The following is a 27,186-nucleotide window of genomic DNA, read 5'->3' as shown; positions in this document are numbered from 1 at the left end:
AAGAGATGGCAAAAATTGTTTTCAGTATTGTCTTTTTTTAACACTACAGGCAGAAGCGAAGAAGCTAGAAGATTTTTCAACATATTTAAGCTTGCCATCAACTAAAATAGAATTAGAAGAGAAAGGTCACTCTACAGCTGGCAAGAGCATGCAGAATCTGGGGAGCTGCACCATCAGTAAAGATTCATTCCAGATATCAACGCTAGTTTGTTCAACAAAGCTAACGCAAAATGGTGAGACTTTTGTATGCATCTTTAGAATACATAGGTATTTTAACCTATTCTCAAGGCTGGCAGATGTTGAGGCTGAAACACCTTTTCATATCTCTGGAATTTTGTATCTGGGTTTTTATGAGTGATGGTCACTTGTTGGCTTGATAGGTGTATTGTGTCCAAATTTGGTGTCAATTTGTCCAGTGGTTTTTGGGTTATGTTAATCCCAAAAACAAACATTACCTTTTTACTTATATAGATATATGAGGCTCCTAGAAACAAAAGAAATGTAAAAAAAATCACTGTTAATAACTCATTCTCCAATTGCCCACTTTAAAAATAAAATTGCCCCCTGTGTGGTGGTGCTCCATGTTGGGAACCAGGGATCTATAGTGTAAACTTAATGCAGATTGACACCACTTTAACTGCTATGGCTCAATGCTATGATATTGGGATTTATATTTTGATGAGGTACCAGCTCTCTTTTACAGAGAGGACTAAAGACCTTGTAAAGCTATAACTCTCCTGAATGCATGGAAGTTAAAGTGGTGTCATATTGCATTAATTCTACAGTGTAGATGCATCCTAGGACAAAGAAGATTAAATAGTGCTCCATATAACACATACATGGGCTCTTTTATTAAGATATGGATTTATAGCTTGTTTATAGACATAACTGTGTATAATGTGAGTGAATCTATGCAAAGGGCATGAATGATGTTTGCTTGGGTGCAACATCTACAAATGAAGGGATTAACATATTCAAGTGAAATAGAGCTGATTTTCCTATTCTGGCCTTGCATCTACCTTTTGGGTTATAATATGTTTCCATAGAAAAAAGAAGGCTGAATGAGGAATTCATAAACCTGCCAAATCTCAGTTGTGGCTCAGGTGCTTCAATGCTTTATTGAGAAAATGACTCATCTGCACCCTCCTTCAATGTTATATTGAGAAAACAGCTCTTTGGATCCTCCTCCTCAGTTAGTGTATGGTGTCTGTACTTTGCTTGGATCTGCATATTTCATTTCCATATTTTTTTAATCAAATCCTCTGATTTTTAATTTAATATGCTTTATTGGTTATTCAGAACATTCTGGGAAATGTACTTGAAAGGACACACCCTTGCTCCAAGGTAGGAGTTTAAATAAAGGAGTTTGGCGTTGAATGTTTACCACTTTGTCACTTTGTTGGAAACCGCCCTCAGTCCCCTTGGGGAGATAGGGTGGGTTACAAATAAATTGTTGTTGTTGTTGTTGTTGTTGTTGTTGTTATTATTATTATTATTTGAAACACAACAAGATTGGTACACAGTAAACAAGGTCACTATGCTGGCTGTTGTATTGGATCACATGTTGGACACTTCCCAAGCGTCTAGGACTGTGTGATGTATAGGTGAATAATGCATGCAGATCCCAGTAGGATGGCCTTTTGCAGTTGACCGATGGTAATTTTGTCAGTGCCAATTGTATTTAAGTGCAGGCCAAGGTCTTTAGGCACTGCACCCAGTGTGCCAATCACCACTGGCACCACCTTTACTTGCTTGTGCCAGAGTCTTTGCAATTCGATCTTTAAATCCTCATATCATGTCAGCTTTTCCAGTTGTTTCTCTTTAATCCCGCTGTTGCCTGCTGTTGTTGTTACCGCCTGTGGTTATTATTGTTGTTATTTTGCTCGAAAAGATCACACTTTTTACTACAAATCCTAACCAGCATATCCTCTCAAATATTAAGTAACTGAATTAGAGGTCCTCCCATAGTATTATCAAGAAGTTTGTAAATGTAGTGATTAGAAGGAGTAGGAAGCTATCTCCTCTTGGATGTCAGCTAGTCTTCAAAGGCTGATTCTGTTTGAAACCTTTGTTATCAGAAAATTAAGGAAAGATTGTTAGTTGTTTTACTGTTAAAGCAGTAAAATAATTATATTAGGCACGAAATAAATTGAACCATATTTTAAACAGGGCAAAAGTCACATTTGACTGATAGTTTATGGCAATAATTCCGTGGTATTTATATATGGTAGTCATACCTGATGCTTTGTGAAATAAAAAGGGAATTTGCTTTTTCAATATACTATTCTACAGTGATTGGCATAGAAAGTTGAAATCATATTAATGCCTAAAAAATTCAATATTTAAACTACTGCTTAGGTATGTAATTCCCCATTAATTCACTAAAGCTGACAGTATGTCTGTAGTGATGTTGCTTTTATTGGTAGACAAAACATATTGAGTTTAAAGGGCAATTTCTTTATTTTTGATGTTCTACTGTACTCTTTTTGTCAGTTTTATGTAGTATGTTAAAGAGGGTTTTACGATTCTTTTTAGTATCTTTGGAATTGGACTTTTATGCTTCCCGTATGTTAGTTGATTGGGATGTATATTATTTGCATTATATTTGACATTGCATGAATATGCACTGACACTTAAGGACATATTTTACAGAGAGGTTTTCATATACAGTTAATTGCGGTAAGATTGGCATAATAAAGAACATACAACTTTTAGAAATATTATCTTTTTTTACATTGCAAAGGTCTTTCTTTTGCTTTTTAATTTTTGGTTTAATTTTTCTCTTCCTGATTTTAGAAGTCAAATGCTTTAGCGCATCATAGACTGTTAACAGTTTGGCAGCCATATGTTGCTTAATGGCATGTCTCTCTAAGATTTTATTTACAAACCCCATGCCATTTTTGTCCTGGCAGAATGACAAAAAGCAAACATGTACTCACACCATTCATATCAGAAAGCGATACACCAGCTTTTGAAAAGACTAATGGGAAGGAAGTCTTACGCTGCACATGCTGAATGCTGCCAGTTGTTTCAACAGTTTCACTGCACATGGGTGCAGTTTGCCTGTTTGAACTGTGTCATATACGTATTACTGACATTGCATGTTATTATTTTTATCCTACCTTAAAAAAAACCAGTGTGTTTAGTGTGAGAGAATTGGCTGTCTGCAAAGACGTTGCCCAGAGGATGCTCGGATGTTTTATCATCATGTGGGAAGCTTCTTTCATATTCCCGCATGAGAAGCTGAAACTGACAGATGGGAGCTCACCCTGCTCCCCGGATTCAAACCAGTGACCTTTCGGTCAGCACAAGGGTTTAATCAATTTTGCCACTGGGGGCTCAAAACATAAATATATCTGTTAAAACTGCTACCAATAGGAAAACCATAATTATTACAACAAATTGATGTATCCCATGACTTGATCCAAAACCACAGCAGTGCTTTTTGAATGGCAGAACTGTGTGTCATATGCAAGACCAAGGCCCCATCTATACTGCCATATAATGTAGTTTGGAAACTGCATCATATGGTTAGTGTAGACTCATATAATGTATTCATGTAATTAAACTTCATCATATGGTTAGTGTAAACTCATACTTGTTGTTCATTAATTTTTTTTATTATTTTATCATGATTTAATACATTTGTTATACATGTATTAAATCATGATAGAATAATAAAATATTTTTAAAAAGGAACAACAAGTATGAGTTGTTCATTCGTTCAGTTGTTTCCTACTCTTTGTGACGTCATGGACCTCATGGACCAGTCCAAGCCAGAGCTCCCTGTCGGCCGTCACCACCCCCAGCTCCTTCAAGGTCAATCCAGTCACTTCAAGGATGCCATCCATCCATTTTGCCCCTTGGTTGGCCCCTTTTCCTTTTCCTTCCATTTTCCCCCGCACAATTGTCTTCCCTAAGCTTTCCTTTCTTCCCATGGTGTGGCCAAAGTACTTCATTTTGGCCTCTACTATCCTTCCCTCCACTGAGCAGTCGGGCTTTATTTCCTGAAGTATGGACTGGTTGGATCTTCTGGCAGTCTCATACAATGCAGTTTAATTACATGAATACATTTAATGTAAAATACATTTAATTACATGGTTCAGGTCCAGGCTATTTTTCAAATCGCATCTCCTCATAGAAACAATCTCTACAACTGTGGTCAGCGGAGGAGTCCTTACTCTCTGTCCCACTCCTGTCTCAAGTGCGGTTGGTGGGAATGAGAGAGAGAGAGTCTTTTCCGTAATCACCCGCCACCTCTGGAACTCCCTCCCAAAAGAAATAAAACCACCTCCACTCCCTTCTCTCTTTTAAAAACAGTTAAAAACATCTCTGTTCAATCGCATATGGAGAGGAGGAGGATTGAAAGTTACATGCAATCAATACATCATCTCCCGGATACTGCTATTACACCCTAATCTTAATTGATCTTGGCTTATTTGGCACCATTGGCTCACTGACTTTATTGGCCACTCCATATTTTTACAATCATCTCAATTATTGTTATGTGTGTCTATATAATTTATGCATTAAGTTTTCATGCAAAATGTAAAGTAATTTGTAAGTTATATTGTCATTTAATGTTTGTTCAATTTTGTCGTAGCTGTTGTTTCCTTTTGACATTTGATTAGTTTGTTTTTGTATTTTTATTTATGAATGTGTTTGGCATTGAATGTTTGTCGTTTGTGTTGGAATCCACTCTGGGACACCACAGGGAGAGGGACAGAATACAAATAAAGATTATTATTATTATTATTATTATTATTATTATTATTATGAGTCTAAACTGACAATATAATGCTATTTGAAACTAACTTGAAGATAAGTTCCCACATGCACATCGCCAAGTTCTGAAGTTCTGAACTGCCTATATGGAAATAATATATATTTTTGAGTATAATTAATCTACTGTTGTACCATCCCAGTTCAGGATAAAAAAGGGCAGTGTTATTGATAAGTATTATTTGGTATCATGAACATTTTCTGTTTATTTAGGTAGCCTTTTCTGGTACTTTTATTATTTGTATTTTGATGTTCAAATTGCTGGTTTGGTAGATGTCAGCATGACCTTGTGCAAACCAAGGTAGATGTATTTTCTTATTTCCAGGTCAATTAGATGAGATTGCTGCCTGAATGAGCTGTTTGCATCTTTATTCCACATGGACAGTAGAGCTAATAAAGTGCCTTTTTTGTTTTATTTGTTGATTTTTGCAATCAGTGGACCTACTGGGGCTTCTGAAGTGGAGATCGAACACAAATCTGCTACAACAGAATTTGAGGCAACTAATGAAAGTTGATGGGGGTGAAGTTGTTAAGGTAACATATCCATTTGCTTGCAGATGCTTTGTCAATTAATTTATTTTAAAACAGGCACTTAATTCCTATTTTTACACTACTAAATAATACTCCTTGGAAATATTTTTTCCAATTCATGATAAATCAGGAATGATCAAGTGAAAGCTTGGTGCAACTTTATGGAGTGAAAATATCCCATTCATTATTTGGTGATACAATAGTATAACTTAACTGCTTAAAAAAATGTCAAATAGATTTTGTTATTCATTGATTTGAAGAGTAAATACATTTGAGACAGCCATTCCCTCCTGCATTTCTCCATTGCCAAAGCTTCTTTGCACATCTATGTAATTATTTTAACCATCAGTATGAGTCTAATTTAGACAGCACTTGCATGATTGATTTTTTTCTACCCACCAATTCAAATAAACCTTAATTGCGTGTAGTGAGGCATGCAATTAATACCATGCTTTGACTAAAGTAATTGATAACTTTGCTTAGTAAAACAGGATGACTAGCATTTCCTTGCTGGATTTGGACGACATGCACGTATGTGACACTTTCTCAGGTCATAAGCTTGCTGGTACAGTGGTCACTAGCGGATTTTCATGGTGCCTCTACTTTGTGAGTAGGGCTGTTCTTTTTTGCTTTGCATTATGCTAAAATAAAACAAAGACAGGCTGAGTATTTCTTAACCAAAATGCTTGGAGCAGGTTTTTATTTTCAGATTTTGGCTATTTTTGGAACACATGACAGGAAAAAGGAAAGTGAGGGAAGGACTCCAGATCCTTTGACTTGATGTACCAAAGATGCAACAAAGATCCACATAGCTAAAGCAATGGTATTCTCCATAGTCACCTACGGATGTGAGAGCTGAACCATAGGGAAGGCTGAGTGAAGGGAGATAGATGCTTTTGAACTGTGGTGTTGGAGGAAAGTTCTGAGAGTGCCTTGGACAGCGAGAAGATCCAACCAGTCCATACTTCAATAAATAAAGCCTGACTGCTCATTGGAGGGAAGAATAGTAGAAGCCAAGATGAAGTACTTTGGCCACTTCATGAGAAGAAAGGAAAGCTTAGAGAAGAGTATGATGCTGGGGAAAATGGAAGGAAAAAGGAAGAGGGGCTGACCAAGAGCAGGATGAATGGATGGCATCCTTGAAGTGACTGGATTGACCTTGAAGGAGCTGGGGGTGGTGACGACCGACAGGGAGCTCTGGCGTAGACTGGTCCATGAAATCACAAAGAGTCGGAAACGACTGAACGAATGTTGTCCTGAGCTTCCCATACATGGCACGATATCACCAAGAGGCTCCGAGCTTGTGTTTGGAAATAGCATCAACTGAAGCCCAATGGTAGCACTATTTTGTGTTAAATCTGGCATGAATTTTGCACCAGATCACGGGAGAGGTTTTGTGAGATTGTGCTGCTTTATATAGTCCATTTCCAGGGCATGATGGGTGAACCCAGTGTGGATCGTCCAGGAAGCTGGGCATCTCGAGCGTTGCAGTATTTCAAGAGCTTGTGGCAGTCTTTCGAATTCAATCAGAGTACGCCAAAAAACACAATGTACCTAGAGATGTGGTAGTATGTTTTGGAAGAAAATCCATGAGAGATGAAATACTGAAGGAAAATGCCAAGAAACCCACTTACTATAATGGTAACAAGGTCGCAATCCTAAAGGAACATCCAAAATCGGTCCTGGAAAGAAGACGAAAATATTTCTATCTCACCGACGAATTAAAGAGAAGAAATGTAAGATTCAAATGGGAGAGAAGAGAGGGGATAATGGTTACATGGGGAGACAACAAGCACTGGCTAACATCAGAAATAAAGGCCAAAATGTTCTACGACAAATACCTATGCAAGGAAGAGAAAGGACGGAGGAAAGACAAGAATGAAGAGGATGCGGAGGAAGAGGAAACCCAAGAGACCACACAAGAGAGACTAAGGAAAAGAGCAAGAGAGCTATCCCCCAAAGACTACAGGATTTTTACGAACTCATCAGCGGCGAATGGGAAAGACGACGCCGGAATAGGGAAAACAAATGGCACAGAACATTAAGATATATTCAAACAATGTAAATGGTTTAAATAACCCCCCAAAAAGGACAAAGATTTGGCATCAACTCAATAAAGAACAATATGACGTAATAATGCTTCAAGAAACTCATATATGTCACAGGCATATTGCCCACTTAACCCAAAAGAAATTGGGGAGAATGTACGTCGCCTCGGGAGGGGAAAAAAAGAGGGGGGTAGTAATGTATATAAAGGAAAAGATACCTTCAAAACAAGTATTCAAAGATCAAGAGGGAAGGATGCAGGGTATTATTATAGAATTTGATGCCAGGAGAGTACTATTATGTAACATCTACGCCCCAAATGGTGCCAAGACAAAATTTATTGACTCCCTACATAAGAAAATCCTAGCCCAGGAATATGACGACCTAATTATTATGGGTGACTTTAATGGGGTCATTAACAGCAAACTAGACAAAATCACGGAAAAGAAAAAAAAGGGGGTAAATCATCAGATTGGGGAACTTCCAAAAGAATTTAGTAGATTGAGAGAAAATCTAGGACTGCAAGACATTTGGAGATTTCTCCACAAGAGCGATCGGGACTTCACATTCTACTCGGCCCGCCACAATTCGTGGTCACGCATAGATATGGTGTGGGGGTCAGAAAAAATAATAGAAAAAACGGTGAAGGTTAGAATATTAACAAGAACTAACTCTGATCACGCCCCGATGGAACTAACCATGGAAAAGACTGGCAACAGGGCAAGAACAAGGACATGGAGATTAGATGAACAATTGATAAGAAAACAGAGAGATCAGGAAATAAATAAAAAAGTACTAGAAGAGTTCTTTAAAATCAATACAGAAAAGGACACAACCATAGATATCATCTGGGATACATCTAAGGCGTATATAAGAGGCCACTTTATTCAACAAAAAGTCAGAAGGAATAAAATAAGAAAGAGTGAAACAAGAGAATTAGAAGGAAACATTAAAAAAACGGAAGATGAACTTAAAAAACGACCCGATAAAAAATCACTAAAACTCAACTAGAAATTCTAAGGAAAAGATGGGACACCTTACAACTAGAGGAAATCAGTAAAAAATTAAAATACATAAGACAAAATAACTTCGAAAACGCTAACAAAATAGGGAAACATCTAGCCTGGAAGGTAAGAAGAAAAAAACATAAGCAACAGATAAGTAAAATAGAGGTTAACGACAGAAGTTACGTAAAACAACCAGAAATAGAAGAACAATTTAGAAAATTTTACAAAAAGCTTTACGCAGCTGATAATATACCTAAAGAGAAAGTAATAAACTACTTAGGGAAACAAAAAATAAAGAGGTTATCGGAGGAAGAAAGGGAGATACTAAACAAAAAAGTAACAGAAGACGAGATAAAGGAAATAATAACAAAATTACCACCGAACAAATCCCCAGGCCCTGACGGACTGACAGAAAAATACTATAAAGTCTTCAGCGAGATACTAACACCCTATCTAGTAAAGGTAATGAATAAAGCCCTTGAGGACAGGAAGCTACCAGAATCCTGGAGAACAGCACATATAACTGTAATACCAAAAGAAGACCAGGACACAACAAAGGTATCGAATTACCACCCAATATCGCTTTTAAATGTCGATTATAAAATATTTTCAGGCATGATAGCAGCAAGGTTAAAGAAGGTGCTTGAAAAAAGAATAAATATAGACCAGACTGGATTTTTGCCAGGGCGACAAATAAGCAAGAATTTGAGAACGATACTTAATGTAATAGAATATTATAACAAACATACACAAAGTGAGGCTGGTCTCCTATTTTTAGACGCGGAGAAGGCCTTGACAGAGTCAATTAGGGATTTATAACAGAATTAATGAAAGAACTTGATGCAGGACACCACTTTTCCAATGCGATTAAAGCAATTTACTCCCTACAAATAGCGAAAATAATAGTGAATGGACAAGCATCAGACCCAATTAAAATATCTAGGGGGACAAGGCAGGGGTGCCCAGTATCCCCATTGATATACATTATGACCCTGGAGATACTGCTCGACAGCATTAGGAACAATAAAGAAATCAAAGGGCTAAAATTAAGATCACACAGTTACAAGATAGCAGCATTCGCTGATGACGTGGTAGGAGTGATAGAAGATCCAATAAAACAGTGGGAAAAATGGTGGTTAGAAATTACATCCTTCGGTGAGGTAGCAGGATTAAAAATAAACAAAAGCAAAATGAATTTTTTGGTAAAAAACATGGCAAAGGAGAAAAAGGAGGAACTCCAAAGAATATCAGGAGTGGAAGTTACATCAAAAGTTAAATACTTGGGAATATATATAACATCTAGCAATGCACAGTTAATAAAAAATAACTACAACATCAGATTGAAACAAATAAAGGAAAAGATGTGTAGATGGCAAAGGTTGGAATTATCCCTCCTGGGGAGAATAGCACTGACAAAAATGAACATCTTAGCGGAGATCTTATATCTATTCCGCATGATTCCTGTAATAAAAACAAAAAGCATAATAACAAAATGGCAGAAAGAACTAAATAAATTTATATGGCAGAACAAGCGGGCCAGAATAAAATTTAGGAACATGTGCGATGACCCGAAGAGGGGAGGGCTTGGGGTACCAGACCTCCAACTTTATTACGACGCAGCAGCGCTTGCATGGGTGAGAGAGTGGCCGACACTAAAAGACGATAAAATGCTATCACTTGAAGGGGAGGGCTTAAATAAAGGGTGGCACAACTATCTATGGGGAGGGAAAGCTGCAAAAGAAAAGAATTTCTCTAACCACCCCATCAGAGCGTCCCTAATAAGAGTATGGAACAAATACAAGGGGAGATGGTATGCGAAAACACCAACATGGATCTCCCCAAATGAGGCAGACCAAAGGAGGGAAACGGCAAAAGGCAAATGGTTAAGATACAAACAGCTCCTGAAGACAAAGAACCAGGAGCAAAAATTAAAAACGCTAGAGGAAATAAGGCTAATAGAACCGGACTTTACCTGGTTCCAATACTGGCAGGTAAATGAGAAATTTAAGGAAGACAACAAAATAGGTTTTGAAACGAAAGAGAAGGTATGGGATAAGATACTAAATAAAGAGAGAAAAGTGATTAAAGGACTATACAACCAATTACTATCATGGGCATCAGAAGAGGAACAAGTGAAGGAGGTTATGGTTAAATGGGCGAGGATGATAGGACGCACAATAACAATGTCGGAATGGGAGGGAATTTGGAGAAAAAAATTAAAATATACATACGCCTCAGAGCTAAAAGAAAATTGGGTCAAAATGTTTTATCTTTGGTACCAGACACCAGAAAAAATAGCGAAATATAGTAAAGGAAGATCTGACAAAAAGTGCTGGCGATGTGGAAAGAAACTGGGAACTTTTCGACACATGTGGTGGGACTGCAAGGTCATTCGAAAATTTTGGAAGGAAGTACACCACAAGATAAAAGAAATGCTACAAATCAACTTGGAATTTAAACCGGAACACTTTCTGCTGGGACTGAATGACCCAACCATGAACAAAAACGACGAAAAAATTATGTTTTACCTCACCACGGCAGCACGAATTTGTGTGGCCCGCCTATGGAAGAACAAAGAGACAGCAGACTTCAGCCAGTGGATGAGTAAATCCATGGATGTTATGAACATGGACTTACTAACTCAGAAATTAAGAAAAAACGAACAGACAAGAGAGTACACTGACTGGAGCAAACTCATGACCTTCCTAGAGAAATATAACAAGAAATGAGAATAGAACACGAAAGAAGGAGAAAACCCAGAAAATAGTAACCAACCAAAAGAGTACCCGACCAACATAAAACTAAGAGAACTAAAAAGATACAAGGAACGATACGCTTAAATACCCTGGAAGTCAAGAGATCTATATAGCTGTAATATACGTTTGTAAGTTTGTAAGTTTGTTATGTGTCCTTATATTTGTTTGGTAGGGATATAGTACTATAGACTAGAGGGGAGGGGGAGGAGGTGGGAGGGGGGAGGGGACAACAAAGAACTGCCCCCTACAATAAGATACACCAAGAGACTGTAGAAGAAAGAAAACAACCAGACTAAGGTTAGAGGGGAGCATGAGCGAAAGATTTACCAACGCTGATATGTACAATAAGAGGGTAACTGTCTATATGTTACATGTATTGCACTGTCTCAATGTACATGTTTGTATGTCACTATGTGGGAGCAGCATTGCCCCATCTTTTAAATTATAAATTAATAAAAATTATTTAATTAAAAAAAAGAGCTTGTGGCAGCAGATGAATGTGTTTTTCTCCCTCCTGATACCTGCTTTTACAGGGACTTTGTGGATGTCAATGCTCAGGACTATGAAGTTCTCCATTTTTGTAACTAGCCCCCTTTTTCTCAAGTGGTGGGAGGGCACCAAATGGTGGGAGGGAATTCTGGGAAGTGGAGACCCAAACTGTATCAAATAAACAAAATAATTAGATTGGAGATTTTTCATGGATCATAGGATACAAAATCATTTAAAGGACTTGTTTTTTTTTAAAAAATTAAAGGCTGGATCCTGGGTTAGACAAAGTAAAATTATGGAAACTTTAATGACCCCACTAGAAAAAGCATTAAGATGGCAGTTTTCAATTATTCCTCCAGTTCTGCTCATACTGTTTGCTATGCAGAGGGTCAATTGCTGAGCCTCACATTCCTCATTGCATGCCCCTCTTAACATTGGTATCTCAATCAGGAGGGATCAGGAACCTTCCAGTTTTCATCTGAAGGGAGGAATGTTGCAACCACAGATAGAAGGTTGAATTTAGACTAATACATAATAACTACTATTTGCCATAGGCCTTTTAAAATGTTACTGTTTTATTTGCTGTATATATGGTCAACCAGTGCTGCTTTAGTTCTCTTTTCCATTTTAGTTCATTTACTTGTGGATTGACAGTGCTAGTAAAAATTAAGATTCTATTCAATTTTGGAAATGCAACATTCAAAATGACATTTAATATTAAAAGATAGAAAATAGATATTCTGTTTGCTCTGTTTTCACAAAGCACAGGTGGGTGTCTATGTTATTTCTGAACCCCTTATTTTCGTACAACTTAAAATGGGATGAGAAAGAGTGAGTTTCCAAAGTTGAGTATTGTTGCTGAGCGGGAATTTGCCTGACCTCCCTGTCTTGCTGTATATCATTGCACATTGTTGCTCTGTTATTTTATAGTCCTGCTCAATTATCTATTAAACTTGTGTGGATAAAATTTTCCGACGTAATTTTGAGGCTCACTTCTCAAAAGGACTCGAGAAAATTTTGCTCTAAACTAGGTATTTGTTATGATTACTCTACACCAGTGGGTCTCAACCTGTTAAACTGGCTGGGATTTCTGGGAGTTGTAGACCAAAACACCTGGGTTGAGAACCACTGCTCTACACTATAAATGTAGAATAATTTTATAAATTTATTTCTACAAGAGGCACAGTTGATGACAAACCTTGAAAAATAATCCTATCTGGTCTCCTCCAATAATTCCATGTAGGAGGTAGATGTTGCTGCTGCTGTGTTAGCTTAATGACTAATGTGGGAACTTGGTTACTTCAAACATTTATATAGGAGTCACTAATAAAGGTTGATAGCAGCTTTTACATAAAACATTTATACTGGAGGTATTCAAGTTCTTAAATTGTCTCTATCAATCTGAATCTTTTCACAGATTTGGTTCTCTAGTTTAAGATATTTTTGAAAGAGTTTTGGCAGAAAAATGTGGATTTAGCGAACTCTGCACTTTCAATTCAGTAATAATTAGCAGCTATGTGAACCTAGAAACCATTTCAATCCTTAACACAATGGAATGTCATGAAGTCTATTTCAGTTCTAAGTGTTTGATAGGTTTGCCTAAGCATTTAAGTTGCTGTGGCAGGCTATGTAAGGTTTTTAATTGTAACAATTGCCTTCTTCCTTCCAAACATTAGTTTGGCATGATTTTTCTTAAAAATATATAAAGTATAACCTTTTTTTCAAAATAAAGGTTTCAACAAATGTTGGCTGTTTTTGATATTGCTCTTCCTGATATTCCCTTGCTTGTATACTTCTCATGTCATTGCGCATAAGTTCCTATAGGGATGTAAAACATAGTTTTCCTGTTACGATAGTGATTTTAGCTTTTCTTTTCAGTTTCTTCAAGATACACTGGATGCACTTTTTAACATAATGATGGAAAATTCGGAGAGTGAGACATTTGATACATTGGTGTTTGATGCCTTGGTAATGAATTTATTTCTTACTTAATTTCTTTCATTGATGTGCTCCCTTTCTACTCCTGGATTAGACTCAGGGCTGCTCATAATGAAATGGTATTAATAAGGGACAGTTTAAGGAATAAAATGTGTTAATACATTTTCAGGAAATTAAGAGATTCTAGACTTTGGAAGTGACCTCTGGAAAGTCCTCTGTTGGACGTACCCTAGAGGGTGATAGATTAAGGTTGGATCTACACTGCGCTATATCCTATGATCTGATCCCAAACACAGGAACTGTCTCGCTTTTACCTGAGGCATCCAAATGACACCTCCTCCCCGCCTCCCACCTACTGACATGCCATTTTCAAGCATTAGAAGGACTCTACAGAGGGGTCTGCACTGCTGGCAGGCCCCTTGGGTAATTTTTTTGGCGGAAAGAAATGTGGGGCTAGGGGATGGCATCTAGCCACCCCCTGAGGGAAAGCCTTGGGTTGTGGGAGTGGGTGAGGACTGAAACCCACGAGGAAGTGGTTTATTTTAACCTGCTTCCTCCTGGGCTTTGGGTAAGTGCAGAAGAGTAGAAGGAATGTGTAGAAGAATCTCCACCACCATATAATCTAGGGTAAACAGTTAATCCTGGGATATAGGGCAGTGCATATTCCAGAAAAATGTTGTCTCTTCCAGAAATCTCAACATTGGATTATATTGTACTTGACAATATAGGGTACATCTACAACTTTGAGGCCACTAGCTCAGTGCCCTAGCTCAGTGTTATCAAATCATGGGAGCTGTAGTTTGGTGAGGTACCAGTACCCTTTGGTGCAGAAGGCCAAACTACACCTTCCTGGATTGGGAAAGCATGAGCCAAAGTACTGTAATTTCCTCTGGTCTTATATAAAATACACCACCCAAGTGACAACGGATCTAAGCAATGTCAACCACCATTCCTATTTGAAAAAAATACTATCGTGATGAAGTTGGTGTTGGGCTATAATCCAGTCAGTGTCTTCTATGGCAAACATCAAATCCCCAGGTGATTGTGTGATGTATTGTAGAGAATCATGCCAACACTGAATAGGTTAGTAATCTTTGTAAGGTATTGTGCATAGCACAAATCTTATTCACTGCTGTGGAGCAATGCTTTTGAGTTTACCGATAATCCTGAAAGCAATGCAAACAAGTAAATTAAAAGGGGAGAAATTGTAAGTTATAAAGCAAATAATATTAAATCAACAGTGTAAGTTCCCTTAAAATATATAATAGTAACTGACTTTTTGTGCAGTGCTGCTATTCTTGAGAAAAAGAAATATCTAGGTTTCTGAGGGCAAATCTTGGTGGTCTTTTAAAATCACCTTTTCAGCATCTCAGTTCACCCCCTGAAGCCCTCATTTGACTCAACTGACAGTTAAAAGTACTTGTTCAGAATAGCACACTGCTGTCGACCCATTAAAATAGAAGATGAAATCCCACTTACAAGCATCACCTTACATCTTGAGGTTTTTTTAAAGTTTATGTTGCCTCTTCTCATGTAAATATTTGAAATCCTGTCTTTCCAAAATAATGGAATGTCCTTTTAAACCATACAGGTATTCATCATTGGACTGATTGCTGACAGGAAATTCCAGCATTTTAACCCTGTTTTAGAAACCTACATTAAGAAACATTTCAGTGCTACTTTGGCCTACACGTAAGTTGTTAATTAAATGCTATTTGGAGTAGAGGTACTAAGAGTGCTGACAAGTCATAACTGTTACGTTTGCTTGTGTTTGCAGGTACTTTAGTTTACTACCAAAATTACATGGATAGGCTATTAGAGTTCAGTCACTGCATTTTCATTGAAACATTTGAACTTCGTATAGGATGTTTGATGTTTTTCAAATGATCCCTCTCAGCATTGTTAAGTTTGGGTCCCACACTTAGCAATCAGGTTGAGAAAGTTGATAGAGATGTTGAAATTATTAGTGTGCCATAACTAAGAAAAGGTATACAATTTCCTTACACACTTCCTGATCCTTGGAAAATTTTAAAAAACCTGGGTCTGACTATTTTCCCCCCTGATTATCTTTTCATACTCCATAAACTACTTTAACTTAATGTATATAATATTTAATTTTTTGGGGATTTAATGTTTAAGAAAGTTATCTTCTTTGTAACAGGAGACTATAATTAATTTAAATATTCACATGTTATTGTGCAACGTTCAGTCAGATGAAATAAGGATTTTTCATTTTTAATTTAAAGGTGTCTCCATTGAAGCTTTCTCACCAATCCTTGTTTCCACAACAAGCCGAAATTTTCAAAATCCAGGGACAGAAAGTGAGGTGAAATCTTTGGAATAGGATCACAGACAGCAAAACAAACTCCACAGGGGTTTTAATCCTTTCCTATGCAACTCAGAGCTGTTCCGACTTGCGTACAAATTCAACTTGAGAAAAAACCTACAGAACCTGTCTTGTTTGTAACTTGGGGGTTGCTTATATATCTATTTGAAAGTAAATCCCTTTCAGTTAGCATTCCAGTTGCAATTTCTTAGTATCAGTTAAAATGCCAGTGGTATCCTTTGTAGAAATATAGATTGGAAAGCAGCCCAGTTTTAAAAAAAATAATTTGACACATGCCATCTGATCTGTAGAGCTTTCAATATAGGGCTGGAGGTTTAGCACAGCTGGTAAATCATCAGCAACTATAAGATCTATCAACCGAAAAGTTGCAAGTTTGAACCCTGGGCCAGCATTAGCGGCTGACTGTCAGCCCTACTCACTGTTTACCTAAGCAGTTTGAAAACAGCTTTAGCTATAATTAGAGAAATTAGGTACCGTTAAAGTGGGGGAGGTGTTTTACAACGCCATAAAAAAAAAGAAGATCAGAAAATACTGGAATGAGGTAGTCCTGATGGTTCTTCGTCATAGAGGATGGAGCGACAGCACCCCCTGAGGACTTGAGCCCAACCATCCATGGCACAACACAATACTTCCTTCTGTTCTGTCTGTGTACTGTCTATAAAAATGGCATTGAATGTTTGCCATGTATGTGTACTTGTGATCCGCCCTGAGTCCCCTTTGGGGTGAGAAGGGCAGAATATAAATAAAGTATTATTATTATTATTATTATTATTATTATTATTATTATTATTATATGTGCTCTGTTGATGAAGTTTTATGCATGAATATTGACTCACTCATGTTGATGAAGGGACAGAGCTCCATGCAGAGAGAATGGGCATGCGGGACTGCTGCCTTTGTTGAATCGAATGATGGATACTTGTAGGCAGATATGGAATCCTTTTGGTTATGCGTATATGCATAAAAAGGAAAATAAAATACTGTAATACGAGTAGCAAATTTTGTTGAATGATTTGCTTTGCTGCAGCCCCCTTGCCCCTGAACATGTTCTCTGTTGGGGATACATATTTTTACTTGATAGCAACATGTGGAAATCAATCAGGGACCATTGCTAAGTTTGTCTTTTAAGCATTCTGTCAATATTAATGTAATCCCACTTAACTCTACATACAATGAAATCTGCTAGCAGAACAGTATTATAAATCAAACCTTAATCTTGGCTAATGTCTCTGTAAATTAATTGGTTGAGAGCCCTGTAACATTTTAACATATATTTGCATAGCAAAGCAGCATAAGGGAAAAATAGTGAAAAGATGTTGGGTGCATGGCAATCCTAAATAGAGAAGTGATACTTTGTCCTTTAAATGTGTGTCTTTTTGTGACTATTTCTTTCTGGAGTTTAAGAACAGGTTTAGAAAGCTATCTTACAAGTTTAATTCATAAATAGTAGTTTCATTTTTCTTATTTCATTAGTCTCAGTCTTGTCTATGTAACAAATTAATGTTAGACCTGTATAGTGTCCTATAGGGACCTTATCATGAATGTGAAGGAGCTTTGGAAGAAGAAGAAGAAGCCTATGTAGGCACCAGGCTTCATTATTGCTTCTGTAGTCTATCGTCAGGGATTTTTCAAAATGCAGAAAGATGAAGTCTGTGCCATGAAATGTTTATTCCACAAGTTCATTGCATGCCTTAGGCACTGTGCATATATCTAAAGAAACAAGATCTGCAGTCTTGTGCCATGTACTTTAACAGCAATCAAGTTTAAGTTACCTTCAAGGGGTTTTGGATATTCTTCTAACCCTTTGTTCAGCAGATAGGATTAACCAATGCTATAAAGCAAATGATTCTTCCATTTCATCTATTTCAAAAAATGGTTCCGTTGTTGCTGAGTTCCTTCAAGTTGTTTTTCACTTCTACGACACTAGAACTGGATTGCTTTGAACTCTCAACTCATGTGTCTATTATATGTCAGTGTGCGGATGTATTTTAGATTTTTTTTTACCTTTTTTCACAGGAAACTGACAAAAGTTTTAAGAACCTACGTGGATAATGCTGGAATTACAGATCAACTATTCAAAGCTATGAAATCTTTGGAATACATCTTCAAATTTATTGTGCGGTCAAGAATCTTGTTCAACCAGTAAGTTTACCCCCATCATTATATCACACATTTCGAATGGTTTTATTATAGTTTTTGAGAGTTTTGTTTCATATAAGATGGAAATTTTACATCTATTTATTACACTCAGATTAAATGCCTGTGGATAATTTCATATTATTCATTTCTCCACTTCTTGATAAAGATTAAATCAGTTTTATTTTGTGTGTAGTCACACAACATAACACCCTCCCCAGGAAGATTAGACAAGTCCCCACACTGTGCTCCTTCCATAGGGATCTGAAGACTTGGCTGTTCAAACAAGCCTAGTCCCTATCTGATCTTTGCAATTGTTTTGCAGCCTTGCACTTTATCCCATGCCCTAGTCCTATGGGATTTGCACTTATCCCACTCCATGCCCAGATTTGCACTTAATCCCACTCCATGCCCAATCGTTTTCAGTGTGGCCATGTTTACGGTAGCTTACCACAACCAGTTGATTATGCTGTTTTGATTGAGTTTTTAAGTTGTTTTTTCAACTGTATTTTTAAATTGCGTTTGTGTTTTTAGTATTTGATGCCATGTGTAAGCTGTGTCCCTTCAGGGAGATGGTGGTGGGATACAAGAATAAAGCTATTATTATTATAGTCCAAAAGGATACTTTCAAGTGTATCTGAATACCTAGCCAAATCTTCAAGTTTTAGTGCAATGTCACTGTTTATTGTTGTTTTTTACTGGCATTGAATTCTTGCTGGAGATGTAAGCCGCCTTGCGTCCCCTCGGGTGAGAAAGGCGGCGTAAAAATGAAGTAACTAAGTATGTAAGTAAATAAGTAAACAAATGAATGTTCCATTCTTTAAAAACCGTGTGAATTCAGTAGTTCATCTTATAAGATGAGGTTCATTTTTATATTTGTTGTACTTTGTCCATATATTTGTGAATATTTTTTAAAAAAAGATCACCTTCCATCCATTTCTTGATGGACAAGATTCAGAGTAAGAATATTTTTATAACACTTTTAATGTATCTAATGCCCTCCAAGAGAACAAATTTAGAATGACTATAGTATAGAGATGATCTAATAAATAGCATTATTGGAATATATTTTTGTTGAATAATTTCAGAAGTTCCTGTTGGGAAAGGTTTACTACATTGTAAAATTATCTTTTGCATTTAGTTTTTTTTTTTAAAAAAAAAACCCAACAACAACAACAACTCCAAAATGTTATTTTGTGCAGAAATGTAGTTTGGCTTGCAAAAGTACACTTTTGCACAAAACACAGGGGGGTTTTCCCCACAAAATTTGCCTTTTTTGTATAAAACACAAGTTCTCCTGTGGGTCATTTTTTGGCATGAACTTGGAAAAATTTCATAAAAGTTGACATTTTTTTGGTGGGGGGTCTTGGTGTGTTCAGTCACCCTTTGTAATTTTAGATGAAATAGCCGCAGTGAGACAATGGATGAAACCATTGTGCTGGCTGAACTGCATACCTGAAGATCAGTGGTTTGAATCCACAAGATGGGTTGAGCTCCCATCTGTCAGCTCCAGCTTCCCATGTGGGGATATGAGAAAAGCCTCTCATGGGATGGTAAAACATCTGGTCGTATTCTGGGCAACACCCCTGCAGATGACTAATTCTCTCACAACAGAAGTGGATTGCAGTTTCTCAAGTCGCTTCTGACACAAAAAACTAATCTAAGATAAAAATGTTCCTGATTTTTTAAACATCTCTAGAGCAGACTTTTGAAATGTAGTGTATTGGTCAAATCCATTGCATTTCGCCTGAAACCACTGATCAGAAAATTGTTTTTATGAAAAGTATGCTTTTGAGAATACCCTTAAAAGAAAATATTATATATTATAACTACATTCATATTGTTTATTTTTCAGGCTTTATGAAAACAAAGGTGAAGCTGACTTCAGGGAATCTTTGCTTCAGCTCTTTAAGTCAATTAATGAGATGATGAGTAGCCCCTCTGAACAGACTGTTATAGTAAAGGTATGTTTTGAAGAGGAATGTGGTTTAATGTTAATGCAGCATATTGATATGATTTTAAAAATATGTCTCATAATAAGAAATAATGGTTCTTCAGACTTGTATATGAAGTATAATTATTGAGGATAAGTTATCACATTATTTAGATTTTTAAAAAAGAGAGAAGTATCTGAGACACCTACAGATATGTGACAATTCCTGCAGTCTATATTGGAAACATCAGAACAGGAGAACTGTACACATACAGTGGGTTTATAGAGCTAATAATACTGGAAATTCATAAGAAAATTACCACAACAGGAAGAACATTGCATGGATCAATATGGATATTAGAAGTAATGTTGATTACAAGAGATAGAATTCCTGCCAAATCCCAAAGCGCTTGGCCAATTTGGAGAAGCCTAGTAATTCCTAGTTATTTTGTACAATTACATTTAGGTTCTGCCTAGACAAATGGGTATTTATTCTCAAGGGCCTGGGATTTTGTGCTGTAGAATATCGTTCTGTAATGAAATTACCTTGTTTAAGATTCTTAGTTGAAGCTGGAAGGTGGTATTTCAGTGCATTAGTAGTTTAATATCAAGTTTATAAATGGTGTTTCTTTTGTGTGGCTGTAATGGTAGCCTCATAATTGGCAACATTACAACATTGCAGTGATTTCATTGCAGTGAAATCATGATGAATCCCAATGGTCCAATATTAAGATACTTGCTTCTTTCCTGGAAAAGGAATCTAAGCATATTATTATTACAAAATCCATTTGAAGATTAGTACAAATGAAAATGTGTATACATTGATCAGGAGTCACTGTGTGCTTCTAGATTTTGGTGTGAATACATAGCCGAAGTAAATGAGGGTCATGCAAGTGTGGCCTGCCTCCCACATGTGGCCTCATACTCCGACAATGTGAGACCTAGAACCAATCAATAGTCCTCCAATGCACTTCAAAAAATAGAAATTATTTTCAAGTCCCCCCCCCATCACCTTAAAAATCTGATTGACTCCCAAAAACATGAAAATGCCCCCCATCCTCACCAGCATCCCAGAATCTTATACTATATATATCCCTGCTTTCTTCTGCAGTCACACTCAAGAAAAGACGTACCCTCTCAAAATGGCACCATTACTTTCTGTTGCCAGTTTGAGAAGATTTGCAGAGGGAAATGTGTTGGGAATCAGGAGCTGTTAGGCTCACAATAACCCTCTCTGGTGGTGATTCCACAAAAAAATAGCAGAGTGCAGATGCGCAGTTCATAAGCAGCAGAAACTTACATGTAGTGAGCAAGGATTGGTTTCCGTTCAACAGGATGGAACAGGATTGCAGATCCAAAACTTCATAGGATCAAAAATAATATGTTTATCAAAGAGAAAAGAAATTCATTCTGGATAGGAAAGGTTCTTGGAGCTAACTAGCGTCACTGAGCTATCTTCTAAGGGTAAGGAAAAAGGAAAAAATAATAAAATAACTGTATCTACTACATCTTGCCTGGACAATGGCAAGATGCCACCTCACTCTTAGAGAAGACAAAAGGAGGTCAGGCCAATATGGGGAACTGACCACATGGCCTTGCCAGGGCAATAAAAATACCTTTAAAGAGGAAGTTATGTTTTCCCTGAAGAGATCACATTGCTAAGTATTCAAAGGGGGAGGAGATAGTGGCATGCAAGATGAGTAAGACAAACCCCCTTCTAAGTCCCTCCTTAAGATAAGCTTGGTCAAGGATGGTGAATATATGACTATAAACTAAATGGCAGAAAGAAGGGCCACTGGCAGGTCAAACAATAGAGAATGTAATGAAGGGAATTAAAAAATTAAAATGGAAAAACATAAAAAATGGAAATAAAGTTCTTATTGAAATATTATAGGACCCCAGCCAACTCACATCTATCTATATAAATAAAAATGTAATGTTCGTTTGTGGGATTAACATAACTCAAAAAGCACTGGATGATTTGACACCAAATTTGGACACAATGCACATAGGCCAATGAGTGACTATCACTCATAAAAACACTGAAAAACAGAAAAGACTTAAAAAACAAAAAACAAAAAAACCCCAACACATACATTACAATGTATGTACAAAACCACACACATATATACGCAAACACATATATACACAAATATATACACACAAATATACACACACAAAACACATATACACAGACTGGGCCACAGCAACGCGTGGCAGGGGATGGCTAGTATATGATAAAAGAGATAAGTCCAATGTGCTGGCATTATGGTATAAGCAAGGGTTGGTATACCCATTTGTGGTGAGAATGTTCAAAAATAAAAATGGAAAAAATAATAGAAACAATTGAAAAACTATTCAAAATACTGCTCAGAGTGAATGTAGTATTAATGTTAATGGGAGTGTTAGGGAATAACAAGATTAATACAAAAGAACAAGAACTATTCAAAAAGATAATTTGAGCAGGACAAGCTGTAATAGCCTAGGCATAGGAAAACAAATGGACTATAGAAAATTAGAATAACTATATTTATGATCATGTCCAATCCAAAATTATAGCATATGTAATTTGGGAGGATACACAGAAGGATAAAATAGAAGAAATAAAAATAAATGGAAGACGTATATAGAATGGATAGAAAGAGGCAAAGCCAATGTAAATATTGAATAGAAATTAAGGAAATTGTGTGCATGGTTAAAGATACAGGGTAAATATGTGGTCAGGGTGGAGTCAGGGTACAGTTCCCATGTTTATCCACGGATAGGTTGGCCCAGTTTTGGGGGTGGGGGTTAACTGTTTTACTACAAATTCTAGTATATAGGGCAGGTGAAACATTGCTACTTGGTGGAATATTTGGTATGAGTTGAAATGAATATTTCTAAGAATACATTGATATGTTGCTGATGCAGTGGTGTAGATGGGAGAATAATAAATGGCAAAGTTAGACCCTAATGAGCTGCCCAAAATAATTTTCATTTTTAAATGAATGAAAAGACCTAATGTATGCTGAGTCTTTTTCTCTCTTGTAGTTTCCCCTCTGTCCTTTGTCCAGATCCCCTCATTGTGGGGAGCAACTGATTATTTGTGAAATTACAGTTCTATTAATTCAGATAGGCCTAGAAAATAGTCTTTTCGTATTCTGTTACAGAGTACTTAGTCATTTAAATAAATGAGAAATTTGTTTCCGGTAATAACTCTGTCTGTGAACTGTGTCATTTTCATTATGGAATAATTAACTTTATGGTGGTTGAGCCTCCTGTGACAGTCTGTGGGATGCCTAGATGGTTACAAAAAATATTCCATGGTGAACATGCTGACTTCACTTAACAGAAGGCAAAATAGGATTTGAGCTCTGCTAAAAGCAACAGATAGCCTTTCTCCATTATGTCTGTGGCAAATTAATAACTCTTGTCACATGACTAATAATTTTAACATTCAGTCCAATTTCCTATATTTAATGGCCGAATGGAAGCAATTAATAATATAAAAAGAAAAGTACTCTGTTCACTGATTTCTATCTCTGACAGCAGGAAACCAGGATGTATTGCATGCAACTCTGTAGTGTTCGGTAGGGTTGGCAACTGGGGTGAGCAAAGGGACCAGTTTTCTGTAACTGAAACCTCCATTTCTCTGGAAACTTATAAAAATATCACCCAAAGAAGAGGAGACTCAGAACAATCAATTTTTAAAGAGTATTTTTTATGTTAGTGCAAATTGAAGAGGGTTCTAGTACCTATTTTAAAGGTAGTTGCCATTCATGGATGCTTCTAAAAGAAAAGGGAGGATCTAGGAAGAAACAAATTAAAGGAAGACAAAAGTTGTCAGTGCCTGTAAAGGACCACACTTTGCCCACTCCTACCACAGTCATTTCTATTGCGAGTCTTAAAAATATAGTGTGTACAGACGGCATTATGCATGGTTATGTCTATAGACTTCCATATTGAGATATGGAAGTCCATAGACATAGTGGCCTGGAACTAAGTCCCATAGAGTTCTGTGATGCTTACTTTTGAACATATGATGGTACCTTTTTACTATTGCTAAATCTATTCCTGTATTGTCTGCTATGAACAGCCACAACCTATCAGAGCTCTGGAAGGAGTGATAGTTTGTGTCTAACTGCATTGAAATGGTTGTAGGTCAGTATATGCTTCACAGTAGGGCTGGGCGGTTTCATTCGTTAATTTCGTAATTCGTTATTAATTCGTTATTTTTTTGATAACGAAGCGATATTGAACCATTCAGGAGCAACTAAAAAACAAAACGAATTTTTCCAATTCGTTTCGTAATTGTTTTGAAATTGTTTCGTAATTGTTTCGAAATTGTTTTGTTATTATTTTGTTATTATTTCCGTATGTCTGGTGCAAGTTTTATAGTCGTTGTTTGTTTTATCAGTGATAAAAAAAAATATCTCACCAACAGTCAACAACAGAGGGAGAGGGAAGCTTCAGAAGTTCCCCCTGTCCCATTTGGAGGGTTTTTTAGCGTATTGCGCAATCGCGTCCGCCATTAACGAATCGATTCGTTATTGTTTCGAAATTGTTTCGTAATTTCCGAAATTTTGTAAATATCGAACTTTTTAAAAGAAAAATTTCGGAATTCTTTTAAATAACGAAACGCAACCCCCCCCCCCCCAAAAAAAAAACGAATCGAATTTAGAAACAAATTTTTCCGTGGTTGGACAGCCCTACTTCACAGGCATCTTCTGGCAGAAGGTAGAGCTCCTGTTCAAAACCCTGGAAACCTTTCTGACAGTGACAATCATAAGGACTAGCAATCTTCCCAGTATATGATCCCAAGTATCAGGAAGTCCCAAGTATCTTTTTAATCTGGGTGCCTACAATTCTTTAAATAAAAAATGCTGGGAGTTTCTAGGCCTGTGAACATCTGACTCATTCTCAAAATAGTTTCTGAGAATCTTGTCTCTATTCTCCATTGTCCATTGCTTTGGTGACCACTTAAATTCATCCTTTAGTTTAGTTGGCATGGTAGAAGAGCACCTGAAATTTTTCCTTTGTAAGTATGCATGTGGAAACACCCTTGGTGTCAATAGAGTCCTCCCTCGATGTATTGCATTTTTTTCAAGAGAAGGCACATTACCACATGTGCTTTACATTGTCCTGAAAATTTCAGCTTTGTCTTGCAATTAAGCTTAGAATAAAACACAGTTTCTATTGGGGATAATGGAAGCTTTGTTTCTAAGCTTATGCAGAGTAAATTTTCCTCTGGGAATGATCTAGATCTGCAAATCAACAGAATACTTGATTTTGTTCAGCAAAGAAATTATCCTAATGTGAAATGTATGTTTGAATAAATTTTAATAAGTATCTAAATATGTGTATACAGGATGAACCTCATATCCACTGAACTCATACTTATAGTTTCACTAATCTGCTGTTCAGACAACAGCTTGGGGCTGAGGTTGAGGTAAGCAAGAAGAATTGCCACCACAATTACTAACTTCTGAAGCCTAAGGCTGCTGCATGAATGTTTGCCGTTAGTGAGGAAGATTGAAATCTGTCCCATGCTCTCCTAGGGGAGGAAGCTGAGCAAGGGCTTAGTTGCTAGGGAGAAGGATGGGAAATCTCTTGTCCTTCCTCTGGACAAGAGAGCAATGTTAGGAGCTTGTCACCAAGGGCGAGAAGGGGACCTGCCCTTCCATCTCCCGGGTGAGAAAGCAGAGGAAGAAGTGAGTAGGTGAAATGGCGGATCATGAATGCTCTATTTTTGCTCCAAGCACTAAAATAGAGTGTTCGATATTACCAGTAATTTCACATATCTACAGGGAATCCTGGAACATATTCCCCCATAGATACGGGGGTTGTACTGTATAGATATAAGTGAGTGTATGCAAAATTTTATGTAGATTCTTGCCCTGTGGGGATGTGCCCCAGTTTTTTTTTATTAGTAGCAGCTGTAATTCAAGAAAACTCCTATATGTAAAGCTAATGTTCTACCATTGAGCTCCATATTGTTCAAGCTGCTGTTACAGGTGCAGATGCGTAGCATAACTACTGGAAGAGCTGAACTTGCTATCCTAAGAATATGCCATAAAGAAGAAGCAAAGTAGTGACTGTATGTATGAAAGAGAAAAAATATTAACATGGTCCCCACAGCTTACTCCTCTGCATCCCTTGCTGGTTTATGGAGGTTGTGATAATATACCAGCTGTAACACAATCCCTCTCAGAAGGCTTTACTACTCATATACATCCATTATGGGATAATAAATAGATTTATCAGCAAGGCAAACTCAAAACTTCTACAGAAACATTTGTGAAACTAAAAAGCACAGGTAGAGATGGGGAATATGTGACAGTTATATAGAAGTGTCTGTCTTTGTTCCCAATAGGAGGTGTGAATGAATGCCTGTTACAGTATGTGTAAGTTAAATAATAATTAAGTGGAGATAGTTTCCATCCTTGAGGAAGATAATGAATTTTGAGGACATTACAATTTTCTGATTTTCTGGCTTGGTCTATGTATAGAACTGGATCAATGTCTCACCATTGCATACATTCCCTTTTTTTTATGCCCTAGCAACTCAAGAAATAATGAGTATGCTCTATCTGTTAATTGTCAGCTTGATTATACTTTATTCTTTAACAAAAATGGCATACTGTCAATCACAGACACTAATAGATAATTATAATACCCAAGTCTTATTCCGAAGAAATCCACAACACAATTATTCATAGTAGAAAAAGTAGAAAAATAACTTCAGTTGGCCTAGAATTTTTGAAAAGAGGATTAAGTCTCTATATACATTTATTTTATTTGTTTTTATCCAAGAGGGTGGGATATTTTCCATGGGATGCCAACTTTCTGTCCAGCAGAATAGACTTCTAATAAGAAGTGCAAGCTTGTGAAATAGCCTTGAGTTTGGATTTAGCTGTGATCCTTGAGGTGAAACCTCTCTGTCAGTGTACATGAAACTGACAATTCCCTTGAGGAAAAGTGGAAATATTTACCTTTGAGTTGTGTAATAACCATCAACTGTCTCTGAGCTTCTAAACACCTAGGACTCAGTCCAGTGATTGGAGTAACTGTGTCTATGATTTACAAGTCAATTTATTTAGAGAAGTGGTTCTCAACCTGTGGATCCCCAGATGTTTTGGCTTTCAACTCCCAGAAATCCTAACAGCTGGTAAAGTGGCTGGGATTTCTGGGAGTTGTAGACCAAAACACCTGAGGAGCCACAGATTGAGAACCACCTTTTTC

The 27,186-nt window shown here is 37.0% G+C and overlaps 1 protein-coding gene across 1 annotated transcript in view; it reads left to right on the top strand.

The window, feature by feature from the left end:
- The window catches only part of DOCK1 (dedicator of cytokinesis 1), a 530,863-nt gene that overhangs the window by 114,377 nt on the left and 389,300 nt on the right, over window positions 1-27,186 (top strand). The window contains exons 18-23 of the mRNA XM_060768624.2: window positions 50-233; window positions 5,219-5,316; window positions 13,490-13,579; window positions 15,141-15,241; window positions 17,913-18,038; window positions 19,888-19,996. Coding sequence (XP_060624607.2) covers window positions 50-233; window positions 5,219-5,316; window positions 13,490-13,579; window positions 15,141-15,241; window positions 17,913-18,038; window positions 19,888-19,996 — 708 coding nt within the window. The remainder of the gene's footprint in view (window positions 1-49; window positions 234-5,218; window positions 5,317-13,489; window positions 13,580-15,140; window positions 15,242-17,912; window positions 18,039-19,887; window positions 19,997-27,186) is intronic.

The sequence above is a fragment of the Anolis sagrei genome, chromosome 3 (genome assembly GCF_037176765.1).
Source record: "Anolis sagrei isolate rAnoSag1 chromosome 3, rAnoSag1.mat, whole genome shotgun sequence".
Lineage (NCBI taxonomy): Eukaryota > Metazoa > Chordata > Lepidosauria > Squamata > Dactyloidae > Anolis > Anolis sagrei.
Note: the sequence above shows the minus strand (reverse complement) of the source record. Positions and strands in the feature narration are given on the sequence as shown.